The following is a 21,273-nucleotide window of genomic DNA, read 5'->3' as shown; positions in this document are numbered from 1 at the left end:
AAGCTATGGACCTAAATGTAAAAATTAAATTTGTAGAACTTTCAAGAGTGAATCTTTGCCTTTTTGGAGTAGAGAAGGGGTTCTTAGATCACAAAACAACCACTATGCTTGGCAGCAGAGGGTGAGGGGAGTGGATAAATTGATCTTAATCAAAATTAACTGTGTTTACCCAAGAATAAAAGTTAAGAAAGCAAGCAGGGGGAATGGCATTGTGGTGTAACAGGTAAAGCTGCTGCCTGTGATGCCCACATCCGATATGGCAACCAGTTCAAGTCCTGGCTGCTCTGCTTCTGGTCCAGCTACCTGCTGATATGCCTGGGGAAGCAGTGGAAGATGGACCAAATGCTTGCATCCCTGCACCCATGTGGGAGACCCAGAAGCTCTGGCTCCTGACTTTGGTCTGGCCCAGCGTTGGTTGTTGAGGCAGTCTTGTGAGTGAACCAACATATGGAAGATCTCTCTTGCTCCTTCCCTCCCTTCCTCTGCATTTCAAGTGAGTAAAATAAATCCTTTTTGTAAAAAAAAAAAAGGTAAATCATAAACCAAGAGAAATTTTAATAACATGTATCCTACAAAGAAATTGTATGCAGAATATATTTAAAGCAAAACAAGAAAAGCTCTTAAAATGCAATGATATGATGTCAAACAACCCAGTTACAAATTCTGCAAAAGAGTCAAACAGGCAGAGGGATATGAATGGCAATAAGCATGTGAGGCCAGCGCCGCAGCTCAATAGGCTACTCCTCCGTCTGTGGTGCCAGCACATTGGGTTCTAGTCCTGGTCAGGGCGCCGGATTCTGTCCCGGTTGATCCTCTTCTAGTCCAGTTCTCTGCTGTGGCCCGCAAGTGCAGTGGAGGATGGCCCAAGTCCTTGGGCCCTGTGCCCTTATGGGAGACCAGGAGGAAGCACCTGACTCCTGGCTTCGGATCAGTGCAGTGTGCCGGCCGCAGCATGCCGGCTGCAGCAGCCACTGGAGGATGAACCAATGGAAAAGGAAGACCTTGCTCTCTGTCTCTCTCTCTGCTGTCCACTTTACCTGTCAAAAAAAAAATAAAATAAAAAAATAAATATAAGCATGTGAAAAGATGGTCAATGGAGATATGCAAATTAAAACCACAGTGAGATAACAATGACATTAGAGTGCTTTTTTAAAATCATTAAACTAAATATTAAAAAAAAAAAAAAAAACAGAAAAATGCACAACTGGCAATCAATTGGTGGGGATGGGAGTTACCTACGATAACTTTCCTGCATGGATGGCAGATGGCAGAAATGTAAAATTCACTTTGAAAACAATTTGTCTTAAAAAGCTAAGCATAAAACTGTTAAAACCACTATGGAAGTCAGTTTGGAGATTCCTCAGAAACCTGAATATAACCCTGCCATACAACCCAGCCATCCCACTCCTTGGAATTTACCCAAAGGAAATCAAATTGGCAAACAAAAAAGCTGTCTGCACCTCAGTGTTATTGCAGCTCAATTCACAATAGCTAAGACATGGAATCAACCTAAATGCCTATCAAGAGTAGACTAGATAAAGAAATTATGGGATATGTAGTCTCCAGAATACTATACAGCAGTAAAAAAACAATGAAATCCGGTCATTTGCAACAAGATGGAGGAATTTGGAAAACATCATGCTGAGTGAATTAAGCCAGTCCCAAAGGGACAAATATCATATGTTCTCCCTGATCGGTGACAACTAACCGAGCACCTAAAAGGAAACCTGTTGAAGTGAAATGGACACTATGAGAAACAGTGACTTGATCAGCCCTTGTCCTGTTGAGGAACAACTTACTACTTTATTCCATTTAGTATTTTTTGTTCTACTTAATACTATTAGTTGAACTATTTAATTAACACACAATTATTCTTAGGTGTTTAACTGAAAAGTAATCTCTGTTAAATATAAGAGTGGGAATAAGAGAGGGAGGAGATGTACAGTTTGGCACATGCTCAATCGGACTTGCCCCAAATGGTAGAGTTAGAAACTTGCCAGGGGATTCCAATTCAATCCAATCAAGGTGGCATGTACCAATGCCATCTCACTAGTCAAAGTGATCAGTTTCAGTTTATAATTGATCATAATGATAAGATTAGGAGTCAAAGGGATCACATGAAGAAGACTAGTGTCTGCTATTACTAACTGATAGAATTTAAAAGGAGAGAACAATCCAACATGTGAAGCGGGATACACAGCAGACTCATAGAATGACAGATATCCTAAACAGCACTCTGGCCTCAGAATCAGCCAAGACACTCTGGCAAAAACAAACAAACAAACAAAAAAACTAAAAGATCTCTGAGTGAGATCCCAGTGGAAAGAAAGGGCCATCGCAGAAGGAGGTACCTTTCTCTGAAGGGAGGAGAGAATTTCCACTTTGATTATGACCTTGTCCAAATAAGATCAGAGTTGGCAAACTCAAGAGGCTTCCATAGTCTTGGCAACTCATGACAAGAGCCTAGGGTGACTACTGACACCATAAACTTGAGTGTCAGTTTTTTAAGTCAACAACAGGAGTCACTGTGCACTTACTCTTCATGTAGGATCTCTGTCCTTACCGTGTTGTACTTTGTGAATTAACATTATAACTACTACTAAGACAGTACTCTCTATTTTGTGTTTCTGTGTAGGTGCAAACTGTTGAAATCTTTACTTAGTATATACTAAATTGATCTTCTGTATATACAGATAATTGAAAATGAATCGATGTGAATGGGATAGGAGAGGGAGCGGGAGATGGGATCGTTGAGTGTGGGGAGGTAGTTATGGGGGGAAAAGCCACTGTAATCCAAAAGCTGTACTTTGGAAACTAATATTTATTAAATAAAAGTTAAAAAAAAGGAAAAAAACAGCTATTGAGCTAGGGTTTCCAAAAGATTCATACTAAATCTAAATATACTTAGAGTCTGGTTTAGTTCATGCAGACAGATGCATTGCAATCATTCTGAAATTGATGAACAATGTAGAATGCCCTGTTGAAGTGGTTTCTTGAAAGAGTAAACTATGGTTCTGTCCTCGAGGAGCTTGTGACCTAGTTGGGGAGATGAGAAGTAAACACACTGATATTTAAACAACAATACTTGTCTTGACTATTGATACAGTTGTTTTTTTTTTTTTTCCTTCATACTACTTGTTGAACCTTTAGTTACTGTAGGGTTAATCTTATGTGTATAACATTAATTAAAAATAGATCTTAGTAAAAAAATAAGAATGGGAATAGGAGAAGGAGGAATAATAGTGGGAGTGTGGGAGGGAGGGAGTATACCGTGGGAAGAATCACTATGTTTCTAAGTTTGTATACATGAAATGTGTGAAGTTTGTACACCTTAAGTAAAAAGTTTTTAGGTAAAAAATAAACACTACAAAACTTAAAAAAAAAACTAAGCATAAATCTATCACGTAACCATTCTATCACATTCACCTTTGGTTGTTTACACAAGACAAAAGCATATATTTACTAACTTCTTTTTTTAAAAAAACATTTACTCATTTATTTGAGACACAGAGTTAGAGAGAGGGAAATACAGAGAGGTCTCCATCCGCTGGTTCACTTCCCAAATTGGCCAGAGCTGGGCCGGTCCAAAGCCAGGAGCTTCTCCTGGGTCTTCAACATCAGAGAAAGAGACCAAGCACTTGGGCCATCTTCCACTGCCTTCTTAGACCATTAATAGGGATCTGGATTGGAAGAGGAACACCAAGACTCAAACCAGTGCCCAGGCAGAGGCTTAACCTATTATGCCACAGCACCAGCCCCAGCCCCAGCCCCATTACCAACTTCTGACAAGATAAAAAATTGTATAAGTGTACAATGTAAAATAGTAGGAAATAACAAATGTGATAACTAGTAGCAGTGTAAGAAATTTCAAAATTATTCTGCTGAGTGAAAAAGACCAACCCTCCTCCCTCCTTTCCAGAAAAGAAAAAGTTAAAATAGGATTGTATCTTTACGAAATCATAGGAAATACAAACTGGTCTGCTATAGTAACCAAAAGCATTTGAGTGTTTCCCTAGAATTTTAAGTGGAGGGAAAGATGGATTAGAGTCAAGCATGAAGATACTTTTGGGAATGTTTAAGCTGTTGCTTTGATTGTGGCAGTGGTTTTATGGGTATATGCATGTCAAAAGTCTTCAAAACTCTGTGCAATCTTATGTTGGTTATAGTTATAGTAATATTTTGAGAAAGTGTGTGTGAACCTCATATACTTACACAGATCTAGATGATACGTAGGCTACTACGTACATACGTAGGTTGTAGGGTATATACCATCATATTATTTGGCACATGACTGAATGTTAAACGTGTAGTTACTTTACTGTAATTTAGTCACTGCAGATGAAAAGACCAATGAATGTGAAAAATAACAAACTACCCCAAATGAAGTACAGATATTGAAACAACTGGGGAAAAATAGTGCATAATGACTTGGTGACCTGTTGGACAGTATCAAGTGGTCTTAACAATTATTTGGAATCCAGGAACAAAAGAATACCATAGGAAAAAATACTTGGGGAACTACTGCCCAACTTTTATCCCCCCAAAATTGATGAGAACTGTAATCCTACAGATACGGTGAGCTCAGCTTACCTCAACATTCACAAAACCATAGCAAGACATGTAATCAAGTTCCTGAAAGTGATAATAGAAAAAAAAAAAAAAGACTGTATAAAACATCCACAAAAAAGATACATTATGTACAGAGTATAAAAGAAAAGAAAGACTAAACTTGTCATTGACAATGCAAATCCTTAGACAATGGAAGTACATCTTTAATACACTGGGATAAAAAGAACGCTGGAAAAGATAAACCAATTAAATTATGACAGTTTTAAAATGCAGTAATAACCATAATTACATTAAATATTAATGGTCTAAACACTGCAGTTAAAAAGTAGAGATTTTCAGGCTGGGTAAAATGGAAGAACAACTGTACATTTTATTTAAAAAAAAAACCATTGCAAATATGAAGACTTAGATAAATTAAAGGATAAAAAAGATACATAATGAACGTGCTAATCATGTGAAATTCAATCATAAGAAAGCAGATATGGCTGATAAAACATCAGATATATTAAACTTCACTACATGGATATGGAGAGGCATTCATAATGATGTCAGTTCACAGAAGAGCCATACCAATATTTTGGAATATGCATTCAATATCAACTTTAAAATACATGAAGTGAAAACTATAGATAAAACAGAAAATCAGTGTAGATGTAGAAGACGTACAGAAAACTGTCTCATTTAGGCCTACTTGACATTTACAGTATACTAACAACTGCAGATACACATTATTTTCAACTGTACATGGAATATTCTCAACATAGATCATATGTTATTCATATACATAGCCTCAGGTTTAAAACCTTAAGTTACAAAGTAAGTTTTCTTAATACAAAGAATTTAATTAGAAATCCGTAACAGAATTCTGAAAACTGACAAATTTTTAAAATTAAACTGCCTTTTTATAGTGTGTAAAACAAGATTTTTATGGGATGGAACTGAATAGAAGGAAATTTATAACCGTTAATGCTTTTATTTGAGAGAGTAAGAAAAAAGGTCTCAATTATCTAAGCTTCCACCTTAAAAATTTAGTAAAATAGAGGCAAGTGAAACTAAAAGATAATTGAAAGGAAATAAAAATGGTAAGGGTAAAAGGTCAATAACAATACCATTTTAAGAGTTAAAGCAGTCACTGAAAAAAGTAGACAAGATAATTAAGCCAGGTTCAAGAATCAAAAAACACATCACTGTAGATTCTGTAGACATTAAAGTGGTAATAAGAACATCCTTTGAACAGCTTTTTGCAAATAAATGCTGTAACATACACATTGCTAAAACTGAATTAAAAAATAACCTGAATATGAGGGTACTGCAGAAGATTCATGGAAAATACATACTATCTTTTCATTCCACTTTGCTATAAACTTTGTGAGCACTTTCAGTTTTCTGTCAATTTAAAAAACTGTATTCATAGTTTAAAGTTTACCACAAAGAAAATATTGACCCTATTAAATATTTAATGTAAAAATATTACAATATACAAACTCAGAAAATTGAAAATAGATTACTTCCTTATTTACTTGATGAGGCCATTATTATCCTATTATCAACACCTAGTAAAAACCTTACAGGAGAAAAGATGTTCAAAGTAATTAGTCATCAGGATATTTCAAATTAAAAGATTGTGAAATATCCATATACATTCCCTGGAATGACTTAAGATTGATAATATGTTGACGTGTATTGGTAAGACCTTGGTTTGACTGAATCTCTGATATATTGCTGGTGGGAATGTAAAATGGTGGCAGCCAATTTGTAAATCTGCCATTAACTTTCTCAATTAACAAAAAACCAGTAATGATATTCTAGGTATATATTCAAGAGAAACAATAATATACATACAGAAAGACCATATATTTATACATACACACACACATATATATATATAAAATGTTCATAGTAATTTTAAAAATAGATTTTAAACAAATCAAATATCTGTTGACATGATTATTAAACAATTTGTGGTAATCAATAAACGGGAAACTGCCTCAGCAAATAGAAGTACTTCTTTAATTTTTATTTATTTATTTGAAAGAGTTACAGAGAGAGATCTTCCATCCACTGGTTACTCCCAAAATGACCACAACAACCAGGCGGGGCTGGGCCTAAGTCAGGAGCCAGGAGCTTCTTCTGGGTCTCCCATGTGGGTGCAGGGTCCCAAGGACTTGGGCCATCTTCTGCTGCTTTCCCAGGTGTATTAGGGAGATGGATTGGAAGTGGAACGGCCGGGACTGAAAGTGGCACCCATATACGATGCCTGCACTGCAGGCTGTTAGGCAAGATAAATGTAAAATACAGAGGAGAGAGTGGTATGAAGGATAGGAGACTAGCTTAGATAAGTTTTTTTTTTTTTTTAATTTGACAGGTAGAGTTATAGACAGTGAGAGAGACAGAGAAAGGTCTTCCTTCTGTTGGTTCACTCCCCAAATGGCTGCTATGCTCGGCACTGCACCGATCTGAAGCCAGGAGCCAGGTGCTTCTTCCTGGTCTCCCATGCAGGTGTAAGGGCCCAAGCACCTGTGCCATCCTCCACTGCCTTCCCGGGCCAGAGCAAAGAGCTGGACTGGAAGAGGAGCAACCAGGACTAGAACCCGGTGCCCACATGGGATGCCGGCGCCGCAGGTGGAGGATTAACCAAGTGAGCCACAGCGCCAGCCCCCAGCTTAGATAATTTTGATCATAGTCTTAGGATATATGTTATATCATCCCTAGATGCTGCCTAAAAGGGATATTATAGGCAGAAGGAAAATAACTCTGCAAGGTTGCTCTGGGAAAGTAATGAAAAGCAAAGATACTGATAAGTATGTGTGCAAAATAAAAGAACATCATGTTTAGTTAAGCAGACAAAATGCAAATATAAGTAGGAAGGAAATTTAAGTTGTGGAAGGACAGGTAAGCATTTTAATTAAAACTAAGCCTATTTACTAATAACCAGTTTAACCACAAAAAGTATAGAAATAAAGGTCATAATTCTCATTTTGTTTAAAGAAGTGGAATGGTAAATACTCAGCCAATTTCGGCATATCCAAGAAAGGGAACAAAATAGAACTAATGAACCTTGACATAAATAGAAAACTAGATAAAGATTTACAAGTTAAATATATTGCTAATTCTGTTGAATTCTGACAGTAATGTGAGAGCAGGTTTTAAAAAAAACCTATATGCTATTTTAAATACTAAACATTATCACGAAATAATTGAAAAAGGTGTATCATAAAAAATGTTTTATAGCCACCACCATAAGGATTAATCCAGAAATGGAGGGTCACTTCATAATTATATATCTGTTGAATAGGATTTTTATAACAGTTATGATAAGCACTTATAGCATAACCTCTAAAGCTTATAAAGAAAAAATTTATGGAACATATGAAATAAAGTCACAATATTATGGAACTTTTTTCATATTTTTTTCAGTGGTCATTGCACAAGAGCATGTATTTAACCTAATAATTAAGTTATATTAATGTACCAGGGTTCAGATACCCAGCTCTGGCTCCTAACTCCAGTTTCCTGCTACTGCAGATCCTGAAAGTCAGCTGTGATGATTCATATAATTGCATGTCTGCAGCCTACAAAGGAGACCTGGATTGAGTTCCCAGTTTCTGGCTTTGGACTGGCCTCGTTGAAGCCATTGTAAACATATGGAGAATGAACCACTGGGTGACAGTACTCTCTGCCTAAATCTGTTTGGATTTCCTGCCTTTCAAATAAATATTTAAAAAAAATAATTAGTAGAACAAACACATAAGAAAAATGAGTGAAGATGTGGATGATATTAAAAGCACAGTTAGCATGCTGACTTAATAAACAAATATAGAATGTTGCATCCAAAAATTTTAGCATATATCTTCTTTTCAAGTGTAGTAGAGAATTTTCAAAAATTGTTTATATTTATCATAAAAAGTTTCAGTAAATTTCAAACAATTGAAATCATTTTGGGTATTTTCTTTGATTACAATATAATTAAATTAAAATCTAAAAAGAACAAGTAGATTATGCTTACGTATTTGCAAAGTAAGAAATATGCCTCTGAAAATCCATGAGCCAAAAAAGAAATCATAATGAAAGTTGGGAAATATTTTGAATGAGTGATACAGAAAATACACTTCAAAAGTTGTGGATGCCATTTATTGGAGTACTTGAGAATTTACAGCTTTAAGTGCGTATGTTGGAAACAGAAGAAAGAAACATTAACGAGCTAAACATGCATCTCAAGAAGTTGGAAAAATAAGAGCAAAATGTAAAAGTAGAGGACAGGAAGAAATAGAAGCAGAAGCATACATTAATGGATAAGAAAACAAAGTGCAATACAAAAAAAAAGGCATCTCCCCAAAATTTTTTCAAAATACAAATAATTAAGTTAATAAATTTATAATGAGCTTTATTGAGAAAAAATATGTAGGTCACTGTAAAGAATGAAAGCATCATCGATGTTGCTGCTTAGTATATATTGTCATGCAAAAAATTGGAAATGGGCAAGTTCTCAGAAGAAATATAACTAATAAAAGAAATAGAACACTTTGAATAGATAGGCCTTTGACGGTTAAGTAAATTTGATCAATAGTAGCCACTTCAGTAGGAATCCCAATTGACTTCTGGCTGGCCATATTTTACTAAATATTCATGCCATGCATCCCATATTTCATTTTATTCCAGAATAGAAAAAGAAGTGACGTTGCTATTCATAAGGATAATAGAACATTGATATCAACACTTAAAAGTACAACGAAGAAAATTTTTACAAGTAGTTTCAGTGGCAAATGTAGATGACAGAAATTTTAGGAATTATCAGTACAGTAAATCCAGCAAATGTGTAGTATAAAAATACTTCATGATAATTGTTTTTGCTAGAAATGGAAAAAGGTTGATTTAACAGAAGTCAGTGTGATTCACTATATTAATAGATTTTTTAAATGACATTATTTCAGTAGCTTCAGAATAAGTGATAAAATTTGAAATCCATTTATGATTTTAAAAAATTCCTGGTAAGCTAAAAATAGAAGGAACTTCTTAAATGTGATGAATGATATTCTGTAAAAAGAATACAGGAACACTGAATGATAACATTTTGAATGCTTTCCACTTCAACTGAGTGTAAAGCAAGGCTGACTGCTATCACCACTACTTTTTGGCGTCATTGTTTGAGGACTTGTAAGGTAGTAAGGCAAGAAAAAAAAGGAAAGGTAATATGGATTGGAAAGAAACAAAAATCTGAATTATTATCTATAAGTTATAAATCCATATATTAAAAAAGACTCCAGAAATCTACACATACTGTTAGTTTAGCATTATTGCTGGACACAAAGTCAGTATACAGACATCACCTGTGTTTCTATAAAGCTTCAAGAAATGAAACTTTTAACTAAAGATACTACTTATTTTTTTTTTTTTTTTTTTTTTTTTTTTTTGACAGGCAGAGTGGACAGTGAGAGAGAGAGACAGAGAGAAAGGTCTTCCTTTTGCCGTTGGTTCACCCTCCAATGGCCGCCGCGGCCGGCGCACCGCACCGATCCGATGGCAGGAGCCAGGAGCCAGGTGCTTTTCCTGGTCTCCCATGGGGTGCAGGGCCCAAGCACCTGGGCCATCCTCCACTGCACTCCCGGGCCACAGCAGAGGGCTGGCCTGGAAGAGGGGCAACCGGGACAGAATCCGGCGCCCCGACCGGGACTAGAACCCGGTGTGCCGGCGCCGCTAGGCGGAGGATTAGCCTAGTGAGCCGCGGCGCCGGCTAAAGATACTACTTATAATACCACAAACCCTATGGTGCATGAATACATTTTTAATAGGATATATGGAAGAGGTTGGTCTTCTCTAATGAAGAATTAAGGATGAGAGTATGACCCTGCTTTTTTTCTTTAAGCTTAAGTCCAGGAAATGTGAATTGTTTCACTTCAGTGGACTTTTACTGAAAGAGGCTATGCATTTGATCCAGCATATCAGAAAATAACATCTAAAAATAGTAATTTGCAATAATATTTTTGAAACACATTGATCATAGCAAAGAAAACATAATATCTCATTAATAAAAGGAAAATTTGGGCTTATTCTTAGTCTCTACCCAGGGTGAATGTTTTTTCTGTAGCATTCTTTTTTATTTTTATTTTTTGACAGGCAGAGTTAGAGAGAGAGAAAGGTCTTCCTTTTTCATTGGTTCACCCCCCAAGTGGCCCCTGTGGCCAGTGCGCTGTGCCCATCCGAATCCAGGAGCCAGGTACTTCCTCCTGGTCTCCCATGCGGGTGCAGGGCCCAAGCACTTGGGCCATCCTCCACTGCACTCCCAGGCCACAACAGAGAGCTGGACTGGAAGAGGAGCAACTGGGACAGAATCTGACGCCCCAACTAGGACTAGAACCCAGGATGCTGGCACCTCAGGTGGAGGATTAACCTAGTGAGCCGCGGCGCCGGCCCTTCTGCAGCATTCTTGAAAGTTCTGTAGTAGTTCTTCATGTTTCTTGCTGAAATTTCCATTTTTGGGAATTGGTAATAAGTCATTTCACAAGGATTTTTATTTATTTATTTTTGAAGAGCATAATTTCAGGAGTTTTATTTTTTTAATTTTTTTCCAAAGAAACCTTTATTTAATTAGTGCAGATTTCCTAAGTACAGCATTAGGAATATAGTGATTTTTCCCACCATACCCGCCCTGCCACCCACCTCCTCTTCCCTCATTCCCAAAGTCCCATTCTTCATTAAGGAAGAAAAAACAAAACAACAACAACAAAAAACTGTTCCTCCACAGTCAAGACAAGGGCTCTGCAAATTATTGCTTCTCAAAAATGTCTATTTCACTTCTACAGATTTCCTTTTAGGTGCTCTATTAGTTATCACAGATCAGGGAGAATATATGGTATTTGTCCCTTTGGAAATCACTTGTTTGAATAAGTATGATATTTTTCAGGTTCATCCATTTTGTTGCAAATGAACAGATTTCATTTTATCTTTAATGCTGTGTACTATTCCAGAGAGTAGCTATCTCATAATTTCTTTATCCAGTCTTCAGTTGATGGCATTTAAGTTGATTCCATGTCTTAGCTATTGTGAATTGAGCTACATTAAACATGGGGGTGTAGATAACTTTTTCATATGCTGATTTAATTTCCCTTGGGTAAATTCCCAGGAGTAGAATATGTGTCATGTGGTAGGTATATATTCAGATTTCTGAGCTATCTCCAAACTACCTTCCATAGTGGTTTGACCAGCTTGCATTCCCACCAACAGTAGATTAGGGTACTTTTTTCCCCACATCCTTGCCAGTATTTGTTGATTTCTGTGTGAAAGCCATTCTAACAGGGGTGAGGTAAAACCTTACTGTGGTTTTGATTTGCATTTCCCTGAGCTGATGATCCTGAGCATTTATTCATGTATCTGTTGACAATTTGGATTTCCCTTTTGAAAAATGTCTGTTTAGGCCGGCACCGCAGCTCAATAGGCTAATCCTCTGCCTGCAGTGCCGGCACACCGGGTTCTAGTCCCGGTCGGGGCGCCAGATTCTGTCCCGGCTGCTCCTCTTCCTGTCCAGCTCTCTGCTGAGGCCTGGGAGTACAGTGGAGGATGGCCCAGGTCCTTGGGCTCTGCACCCGCATGGGAGACCAGGAGAAGCACCTGGCTCTTGGCTTCGGATCAGCGGGGTGTGCCGGCCGTAGTGGCCACTGGGGAGTGAACCAGCGGACAAAGGAAGACCTTTCTCTGTGTCTGTCTCACTGTCCACTCTGCCTGTCAAAAAAAAAAAAAAAAAAAAAAGAAAGAAAGAAAAAAAAAATGTCTGTTTAAGTCCTTTGCCTATTGCTTCACTGGATTCTTTGTTTCATTGTTGTGGAGTTTCTTGATCTTTTTATATTTCTGGTTACAGATCCTTTATTGGTTACATCGATTGAAAATAATTTCACCCATTCTGTTGGTTGATTCTTCACTTTTCTGTTTCTTTTGCAGTACAGAAGCTTTTCAATTTGATGTAATCCCATTTGTTAATTTTGGCTTTGATTACCTGTGCCTTTAGGGTCTTTTCTAAGAACACTATGCCTGTTCCAGTGTCTTGCAGGGTTTCCCTAATTTGATGATAATAGGTCATAGATTTAGATTCTTTTCCTTGTCTAATGGCTCTGGCTAAAACTTCCAAGAGTATACTGAACAGCAATGGCAAGAGTGGGCATCCTGGTCTGGTTCTGGATCTCAGTGGGAATGCTTCCAACTTTTCCCCATTTAATAGTACACTGACTATCAGTTTATAATACATTGTCTTGATTATGTTGAGAAATGTTCCTTCTAAGCCCATTTGCTTAGAGTTTTCATTATGAAAGGGTATTGTATTTTTGTCTAATGCTGTCTCTGCATCTATTGAGATAATCATATGGTTTTTGTTCACTAGTTAATGTATTGTATCACATTGATTGATTTGTGAATCTTGAAACATTCCTTCATACCAGGGATAAATCCCACTTGGTCGGGTTGAATGATCTTCCTGATGTGTTGTTGGATTCAATTGGCCTGGATTTTGTTGAGGATCCTTTGGGTCTGCGTTCATCAGGGAAACGAGTCTGTAGTTCTCTTTCACTGTTGTGTCTTTTCTGGGTTGAGGAATTAAGGTGATAATGACTTCATAGAAAGAATTTGGGAGGATTCTCTCCTGTTCAGTTGTTTTGAATAGCTTAAGAAGAATTGGAGTTATTTCTTTAAATGCCTGGTAGGATTCAGCAGTGAAGACATCTGGCTCTTGGCTTTTCTTTGTTGGGAGGGTTTTTATGACTGATTCAATTTTCATCTTGCTAATGGATCTGTTTAGGTTTTCTGTGTCTTTTGGCTCAATTTACATAGGTTTTATGTGTCCAGGAATGCATCTATTTCTTCTAGGTTTTCCACTTGTTGGCATACAGCTGTTAGTAATTACTGATGATTCTTTTTATTTCTGTGGTATCTGTTGTTACATTTCCTTTTGATCTCTAATTTTATTGATTAGGGTCTCCTCTCTTTTCTTTTGGTTAATTGGGCCAATGGTGTGTCAGTTTTGTTTAGTTTTTTTTTTTTTTAAAAAAAGCTCTTTGTTTTGCTTATCTTTTATATTTTTTGTTTCAATTTTGTTTATTCTCTAATTATTCCTTTCCTCTCACTAGTTTGGGTTTGATTTTCTAGATCCTTGGTTTTCTAGATCCTTGGGATGCATTAGTAGCTCATTTATTTGGTGTCTTTTCAATTTCATGATGTAGGCATCAATCGCTGTAAACTTTTTCTTTAACACTGCTTTTGCCATATCCCATAAGTTTTGATAAGTTGTCTTTTCATCTTCATTTGTTTTCAGAAAATATTTTATTTCTCTTGATTTCTTTAATGACCCACTGTTCATTTAGGACCATGTTGTTCAGTCTCCATGTGTTTGCATGTGTTCTGAGAGTCCTGATCTGTTGTTTTCCAATTTTCTTCCAGTGTGGTCAGAGAAGATGTGTGGTATGATTTATATTTTTTTGAATTTGCTGAGACTTGCTTTATGGCCTAGCATGTTGTCAATCCCAGGGGAAGTTCCATGCACTGCTGGGAAGAATGTTATTCTGCAACTGTAGGATGAAAATTCTGTAGGTATTTGTTAGGTCCATTTGGTCTATAGTGTCGATTAGCTCTGTTGTTTTCCTTGCTGATTTTCTGTCTGGGTGATCTGTCCATTGCTGAAAGTGGGGTATGGAAATCCCCCATTAGTATTTTATTTGAGTCTATGTCTTCCTTTAGATCTCTTGACATTTCTTTTAAATAGCCAGGTGCCCTATAATTGGGTGCATATACATTTATAATAGTTCCTTCTTCTTGTGCAGTTGATCCCTTAATCATTACATAGTGCCCTTCTTTGTCTCTTTTGTTTTAAAGTCTATTATGTCTGATATTAGGATGGTTACACTAGCACTTTTCTGGTTTCTGTTATCATGGAATGTCTTTTTTAATCCTTTCACTTGTAGTCTGCATGTGTCTTTGTTAGTGCAATGTTTTTCTTATAGGCAGTAAATAGATGGGCTCTGCTTTTTGATCCATTCAGCCCGTCTGTGTTTTTAGCTTGAGGATTAAGGACATTTACATTCAAAGTGACTATTGATAAGTAACTTCTTTGCCCTGCCATTTCTCCATAAATATTCTTATTTTTTATTTTGGATTTCCTTTTTACATTTACTTGGAGATTTTTCTTCCTTTACCTTCTTCCACAGTGATGACAATGTTTTTATGTTTCTGTGTGTAGCATATCCTTAAGCATCTTCTGCAGGGCTGGATAGGTGGTGACAAATTCTTTCAGTTTCTGTTAGTCATGGTAAGTCTTTATTTCACCTTGATTCATAAATAAGAGCTTTGCATGGTATAGTATTCTGGGTTGACAGTTCTTTTCTTTTAAGTCTTGGAATATATTTCACCATTCTCTTCTAGCCTGTAGGGTTTCTGATAAGAAATCTTCTGTGATTTTAATTGGCGATCTTCTGAAACTAATCTGGCATTTCTCTCATGCACATTTTAGAATCTGTTCTTTGTTTTACTGTGGAGTGTTTGATTACAATGAGTTGTAGTGAAGATCTTTTCTGGTCATGTCTATTAGGAATTCTATGCGCTCCTGTACTTGGATGCCCTTTCTTTCGCTGAATTAGGCAAGTTTTCTCTTATTATTTCACTAAAAAGGCCTTCTAATTCTTTCTGTCTTTCATGCCTTCAGGAACTCCTAGAACCTGTATGTTGATTTGTTTGATAGTATTCTGTAGATTTCCAACAGTGTTTTTTATTTTTATAATTTCTTCTTGTGTTTGGTCTGTATAATTTCCTGTGCTTTGTCTTCTATGTCAGGTATTTTTTCTTTTGCTTCATTGATTCTGTTGTTAAGGCTTTCCACTGCATTTTTTATTCATTCTATTGAATTCTTCATCTCCAAGATTTCATTTTGCTTTTCTAAGATCTCAATTACATGAGAGAAATTTTCTTTCATGTCATGTATGAATTTAATTAATTCATACATTTGCTTCTGATTGTTTCTAAGTAATCCTATGATCAATTTTTTTGAATTCCATTTCTGGCATTTCTTTCAATCTCATCATCTTCACAATCTAATATTGAAGTGCTGTGTTCTTTTAAGGGCAGCCTGTTGTCTCCTTATTCTTTTTTCTTGAATTGGTGTGCTTGTTTTTGGCATTTTGGGAGATACTCATTGGTTTCTGCTCTGTTTTTCCACTGACAACTTGTATCTTTGGACTATGAGTGGATTAGTGGAGTGTCTGCTTTTCAGGGAATTCCTAGTGACCTATGGTGTGTGTGGCCAGGGAGTTCTGTTTAGTTCTCCAGGGTGAAGGGTGTGTCTGAGGTGACACACCCAGTTTTGGCATGGTAAATCTTTTATTTTTATTTTTTATTTTTATCAGAAGGGAGGTTTCTTCTTGTCTCTTGGCATAGACTCAACTGAGCTTCTCTCCCGTAAAAGACTAGTGCCAGTGCCACAAGGACCACACAAAGTATTTGCGCAGTCCTCAATGTAAGCAGATTCCCCAGCAATGTCCCTTGCCAGGTAACCAGGGAGCGCTGATGTGTGGCGCCTCCCACAGTGACTACCCAAAATCCCAGCCACATTCTGAGTCCTCCCACATAGCCTCAATGTTTTCACAGTCCTCACACACAAACCTCCCACAGTCAAAAGCACCTAGCCCCAGTCTGTTCTCCCCACCAGGCTCAGGATTCTCTGCTTGGCTCTCTGCTAGACAGGGACATGAATTGGCACAGATGTTATGTATGTCCAAAATGGCGCCTGCTCTCTGTCAGCTTGTTACAGGACACCTTTGCAGAGTGATCGGGGACAGAGAAAACGTACCCCCCACCCCTTTGTTTTTTCTCCTCTAGTTTGGCGGGTACACTATTGCCCATAGGGCTCCAAACCAGATTCCATCTAGACTATTCTGGCAGCTTTTTCACCAGCGACTTGGTCTTACCTCACTTTCCAATGCTGGTGCAGAGGCTCTCAGCTGCTGAGGTCCTAAGTTGTGCACATCCTCACCCTCCATGTTGGTCCAGTGTGTTCCTCCAATTTGTGTAGAATTTCCTCAGTTGTTTTCTCCCTAACTGGTTCCTGAGACTGCCTACAAGGATTTTATTCAATGAATATTTACTAAGTATCATAAGAACCTCACTTTATCAGCTCTGGGATACTGTCAGTTTTAAGATGTACCCTTAGGGCCGGTGCCAGCATCCCATATGGGCAGATTTCTTAATAATATTGTAAGCAAGGAAATACTGAGAAGGCATGGCCTGAAGCGCCAGCATCCAATATGGGTGCTGGTTCTAGTCCGGCTGTTCCTCTTTCGATCCAGCTCTCTGCTATTGCCTGGGAAAGCAGTGGAAGATGGCCCAAGTCTTTGGGCCCCTGTGCCCATGTGGGAAACCTGGAAGAAGCTCCTGGCTCTTGGCTTTAGATCTGTGCAGCTCCAGCCATTGGGGCCAGTTGGGGAGTGAACAAGTGGATGGAAGATCTCTTTCTCTCTCTCTCTCTCCCTCTCTCTGTAACTCTGTCTTTAAAAAAATAAATAAACAAACAAACAAAGGGCCACACTGTGGCACAACGGGTTAAAGCCCTGGCCCAAAGCATCGGCATCCCATATGGGTGCCAGTTCTAGTCCCAGCTGCTCCTCTACCAATCGAGCATCTCTGCTGTGGCCTGGGAGAGCAGTAGAAGATGGCCCAAGTCCTTGGCACCCACGTGGGAAACCCGGAAGAAGCTCCTGGCTCCTGGCTTCAGATCGGCGCAGCTCTAGCCATTGCGGCCATCTGGGGAGTGAACCAGTGGATGAAAGACCTCTCTCTCTGTCCCTATCTCTCTCTGTAACTGTCTTTCAAATAAATAAAATAAATCTTAAATAAATAAATAAATAAATGAACAAAACCCCCCAAAATTTTTAAAAACGATATACCCTTAATTCTTGTTATAATAAGTGAAAAAAGTTGCCACTTTTTGACTGATATACCATATTTTTAAGATAATTCGAATTTTGATATTGAAATGCTTTTAAAAAGCATCTTTAATTTATGAGATACCTGCATTGAAGTATTTCTGATATTTTACAATTTAGAGATACCACTGAGAAAATCTTTTCTTTCATTTGTAAGATTTATCATGCTACCTTTAGCTTTCTTGAAGCTTCTTTATCCACATATGTTTATTTTAGTTCTTTTTCTTGGCTTCCCAACTATTTTGCCATCCTGGGCATTTTTCTTTTTAGATGTTTTATGGTTTGTTAAACTCCTTAAAATTAAATATAACAAACTTAAAAACTTTATAAAATATTAAAATTATCTAGAAAGTAAAATACTTGTGAAACTTATGAAGTCAGATTTTAACTTGACAAGATTTTCATTGTTATTAAAATCTAAAGCAATCCATAACAATGAATAAATTGTATTAATTTTGACAAATAAGTTTAAATTTTATGCATATTTCTTACTCTTTTAACTGTGCTTAAATACATTATTTTAATTAACATTTTTTAAAAACATTGGATTCCAATACATGTATTCTCAGTATTTCCTTGCTTACAGAATTAAGAAATCTGCTCATGATTTTTTTGTTTTTAAAGATTTATTTATTTGAAAGGTAGAGTTACAGAGAGTCAGAGAGAGAGAAAAAGGTCTTCCATCCTGCTTCACTCCCCAGATGGCTGCAATGGCTGGCACTGTGTCAATCCAAAGCCAGGAGCCTGGAGCTTCTTCTAGGTCTCCCACGTTGAGTGCAGGGGTCCAAAGACCTGGGCCATCTTCTGCTTTCCCAGGCCATAGCAAAGAGCTGGATTGATAGTGGAGGAGTCAGCATTTAAACTGGCACCCATATGGAATGCTGGCATTGCAGGCCACAGCTCTACCTGCTAGGCCACATGATTCTATATTTTAATCCCGGAATATTTCTAAAATGACAGAGATGTTTGTTTTAGTAGTGAATACTTATACTTCACTATTTTCATTTTGTTATCAGTCATATAATTTCTAATCATTTTATGACTTGCATATTGCCTAGTTCAATTTAATCCGACTGGAGGACAAACACATAGAGCATGTTAAATTAATAATTTATTGAGAAACAGAATTTGTTATTTTTAAGTTTTGTGAAGTATATGGCTTCTTCAATAGTAAACATACTTTCCTCTTTTAAAACACAGGTTTTGAGAGTATTTTAGAAGGGCTTTATGGACCACGGCTACGAAGAGACCTCAGTTTATTTGAAGGTAATTTAAAAATTTTTACTTTAAATTTTTATCTGTCCCATTTTACAAAAGAAAAATGGTTCTACACTAACTTTATATTAAACATGTATTTACTTTCTCTTATAACTAAAAAATATTTTTAAATTGACAAAGTAATTCCAAGTACTCCTTTTAGTATATAAGTTCTTTTTTTAAAGGTTGGTATACTAAATCAAAATAGAAAACAAAAGTTTGTTTATGGCTCAGTTTGTTATTTTGTAAATTACATGCCTTAACTCATTCTTAAACAGGATTTAAAAAATCAACCAAACATGTCAATTAATTAAATCAATTATTGTATGATGTTATTCTGTGTTTAATCAACTTACTGAATTATTTAATGTCGCCTAAAAGATTTGAGAGATCCATTTCTTGTAAGGTGCTTCCTGCTTTGATTTCCTTTTCAGCTATTATATCTAAAGGATATTCCAAAGTAGTAATAATTATGTCTTAAAGTTACCACTTTGTTTTCATACTGTCTTTAAACCATATTGAAATGCTTTTTCTCATGTTTGCCAAAAATTATGACTATTCTATCTATTTAAAATTTTTTTTAGCTTTTATTTAATAAATATTAATTTCCAAAGTACAGCTTTTGGATTACAGTGGTTTTTCCCTCCCCCATAACTTCCCTCCTACCCGCACCCCTCCCATCTCCCACTCCCTCTCCCATTCCATTCACATCAAGATTCATTTTCAATTATCTATATATAGAAGATCAATTTAGTATATATTAAGTAAAGATTTCAACAGTTTGCACCCACACAGAAACACATAGTGTAAAGTAGTATAAAGTACTGTTTGAGTACTAGTTATAGCATTAATTCACATTGTACAACACATTAAGGACAGAGATCCTACATGAGGAGTAAGTGCACAGTGACTCCTGTTGTTGACTTAACAAATTGACACTCTTGTTTATGGCATCAGTAATCACCCTAGGCTCTTGTCATGAGTTGCCAAGGCTATGGAAGCCTTTTGAGTGTGCCAACTCTGATCTTACTTAGACAAGGTCATAGCCAAAGTGGAAGTTCTCTCCTCCCTTCAGAGAAAGGTACCTCCTTCTTTGATGTCCCATTCTATTTAAAAGATTTTCTAAATATTTCTTGCATAAGTTGTGAAAATTGAATACAGTTTATTATATTAAGCTCAGATTATTTCCCCAAAAATTATGTTTCTTATGTGCATACAATTATTTTTTATAACATACAAAGAACAAAGGTTTATAATTAAATTGAAGATAATTTATTTTTATTGCTAAAATCTAATTTTTAAATTATGTTTGAGAAAGAAATTTTTAATGTATTGCTAAGTATAATTTTGGCGCCGTTATATATTTGTCATACAACCTTTATACAAGAAACAGTTTATCATTAATTATCAAAAGTCTAAATAAAGAAACTACACATACACACACTCCTATGTAGTATTTTTACTCTAAGATATCTCTGTAAAATAATCAAATCAATGTGCAAGTGATATATTGCTTATTATTGTCCTTTTAAGGTTGTTTTTAATTTATCTTGCTTTTATTTTAAAAAAGAGTGTTTTATACATTATTTATAGCTATAAATGGAATGTTTATAGCCATTAAGAGTTATCACATGGAGATATTGTTGGATTGAAAAAAAGCAAATTGTATTGAAGTGTTTGTGGTGGTTATGTTTCAAGTATGGATTATGGATGAGCCCTATATGAATACTACAGATTATGGACAGTTTCTCTATACATGATTTTTCTAATATCAAGCATAATTTCTAAAATAAGAAAAAAATTAAAATATAGTTATTTTTCTTACTGAAACTTACAAATACAATCGGAAAGAGAAATCTATTCCAGGCTAAGTGCATTATGTATTTTTGTGGTCACTAAATTTTTTCTGTGATATTGATGATACAGTGTGTGTACTAATAGTGTAAAATATCAAAAATTCCAGAACTAATGCAATTGATTGGAGTTTCAAATTCATGAACTCTTTCACATATAAATTGTGTTTTCTAAAACTATCTTTGGGTGAAAATGGGGTCTTACAGGTATGTACTCATATAAAGATAATAATTTTTTAGTCTTTCCTATGTAAATTAATTTATTTTTAAATATTTATATATTTGAAAGGAACAGTTAGAGATATCTTTTTTGTAAGAATTATTTATTTGAAAAGCAGAGAGTTACAGAGAGAAAGAGAGAAAAAGAGAAAGAGGTGTCTTCCATCTACTAGTTCACCCCCCAAATGGCCACAATTGCCAGAGCTGAGCCGATCCAGAGCCAGGAGCTTCCTCTGGTTCTCACACGTGGATGCAGTGATCCAAGGACTCAGGCCATCTTCCACTGTTTTCCCAGGCCATAGCAGAGAGCTGGAGCTGAAGTAGAGCAGCCAGGACTAGAAGTGGCGTCCATATGGGATGCCAGCACTGCAGGTGGTGGCTTTACCTGCTACGCCACAGTGCCAACCCCAAAATATCTTCTCTTT

The 21,273-nt window shown here is 36.5% G+C and overlaps 1 protein-coding gene across 1 annotated transcript in view; it reads left to right on the top strand.

Annotated features, from left to right (window-relative positions):
• The window catches only part of LCORL (ligand dependent nuclear receptor corepressor like), a 194,291-nt gene that overhangs the window by 61,665 nt on the left and 111,353 nt on the right, over nucleotides 1–21,273 (top strand). Inside the window, 1 exon segment of the mRNA XM_070068064.2 lies at nucleotides 18,720–18,785. Within this exon segment, the coding sequence (XP_069924165.2) occupies nucleotides 18,720–18,785 (66 nt within the window).

This window comes from Oryctolagus cuniculus, chromosome 2 (assembly GCF_051225735.1).
Source record: "Oryctolagus cuniculus isolate XC-2025 breed Fujian yellow rabbit chromosome 2, ASM5122573v1, whole genome shotgun sequence".
NCBI classification, from domain to species: domain Eukaryota; kingdom Metazoa; phylum Chordata; class Mammalia; order Lagomorpha; family Leporidae; genus Oryctolagus; species Oryctolagus cuniculus.
Note: the sequence above shows the minus strand (reverse complement) of the source record. Positions and strands in the feature narration are given on the sequence as shown.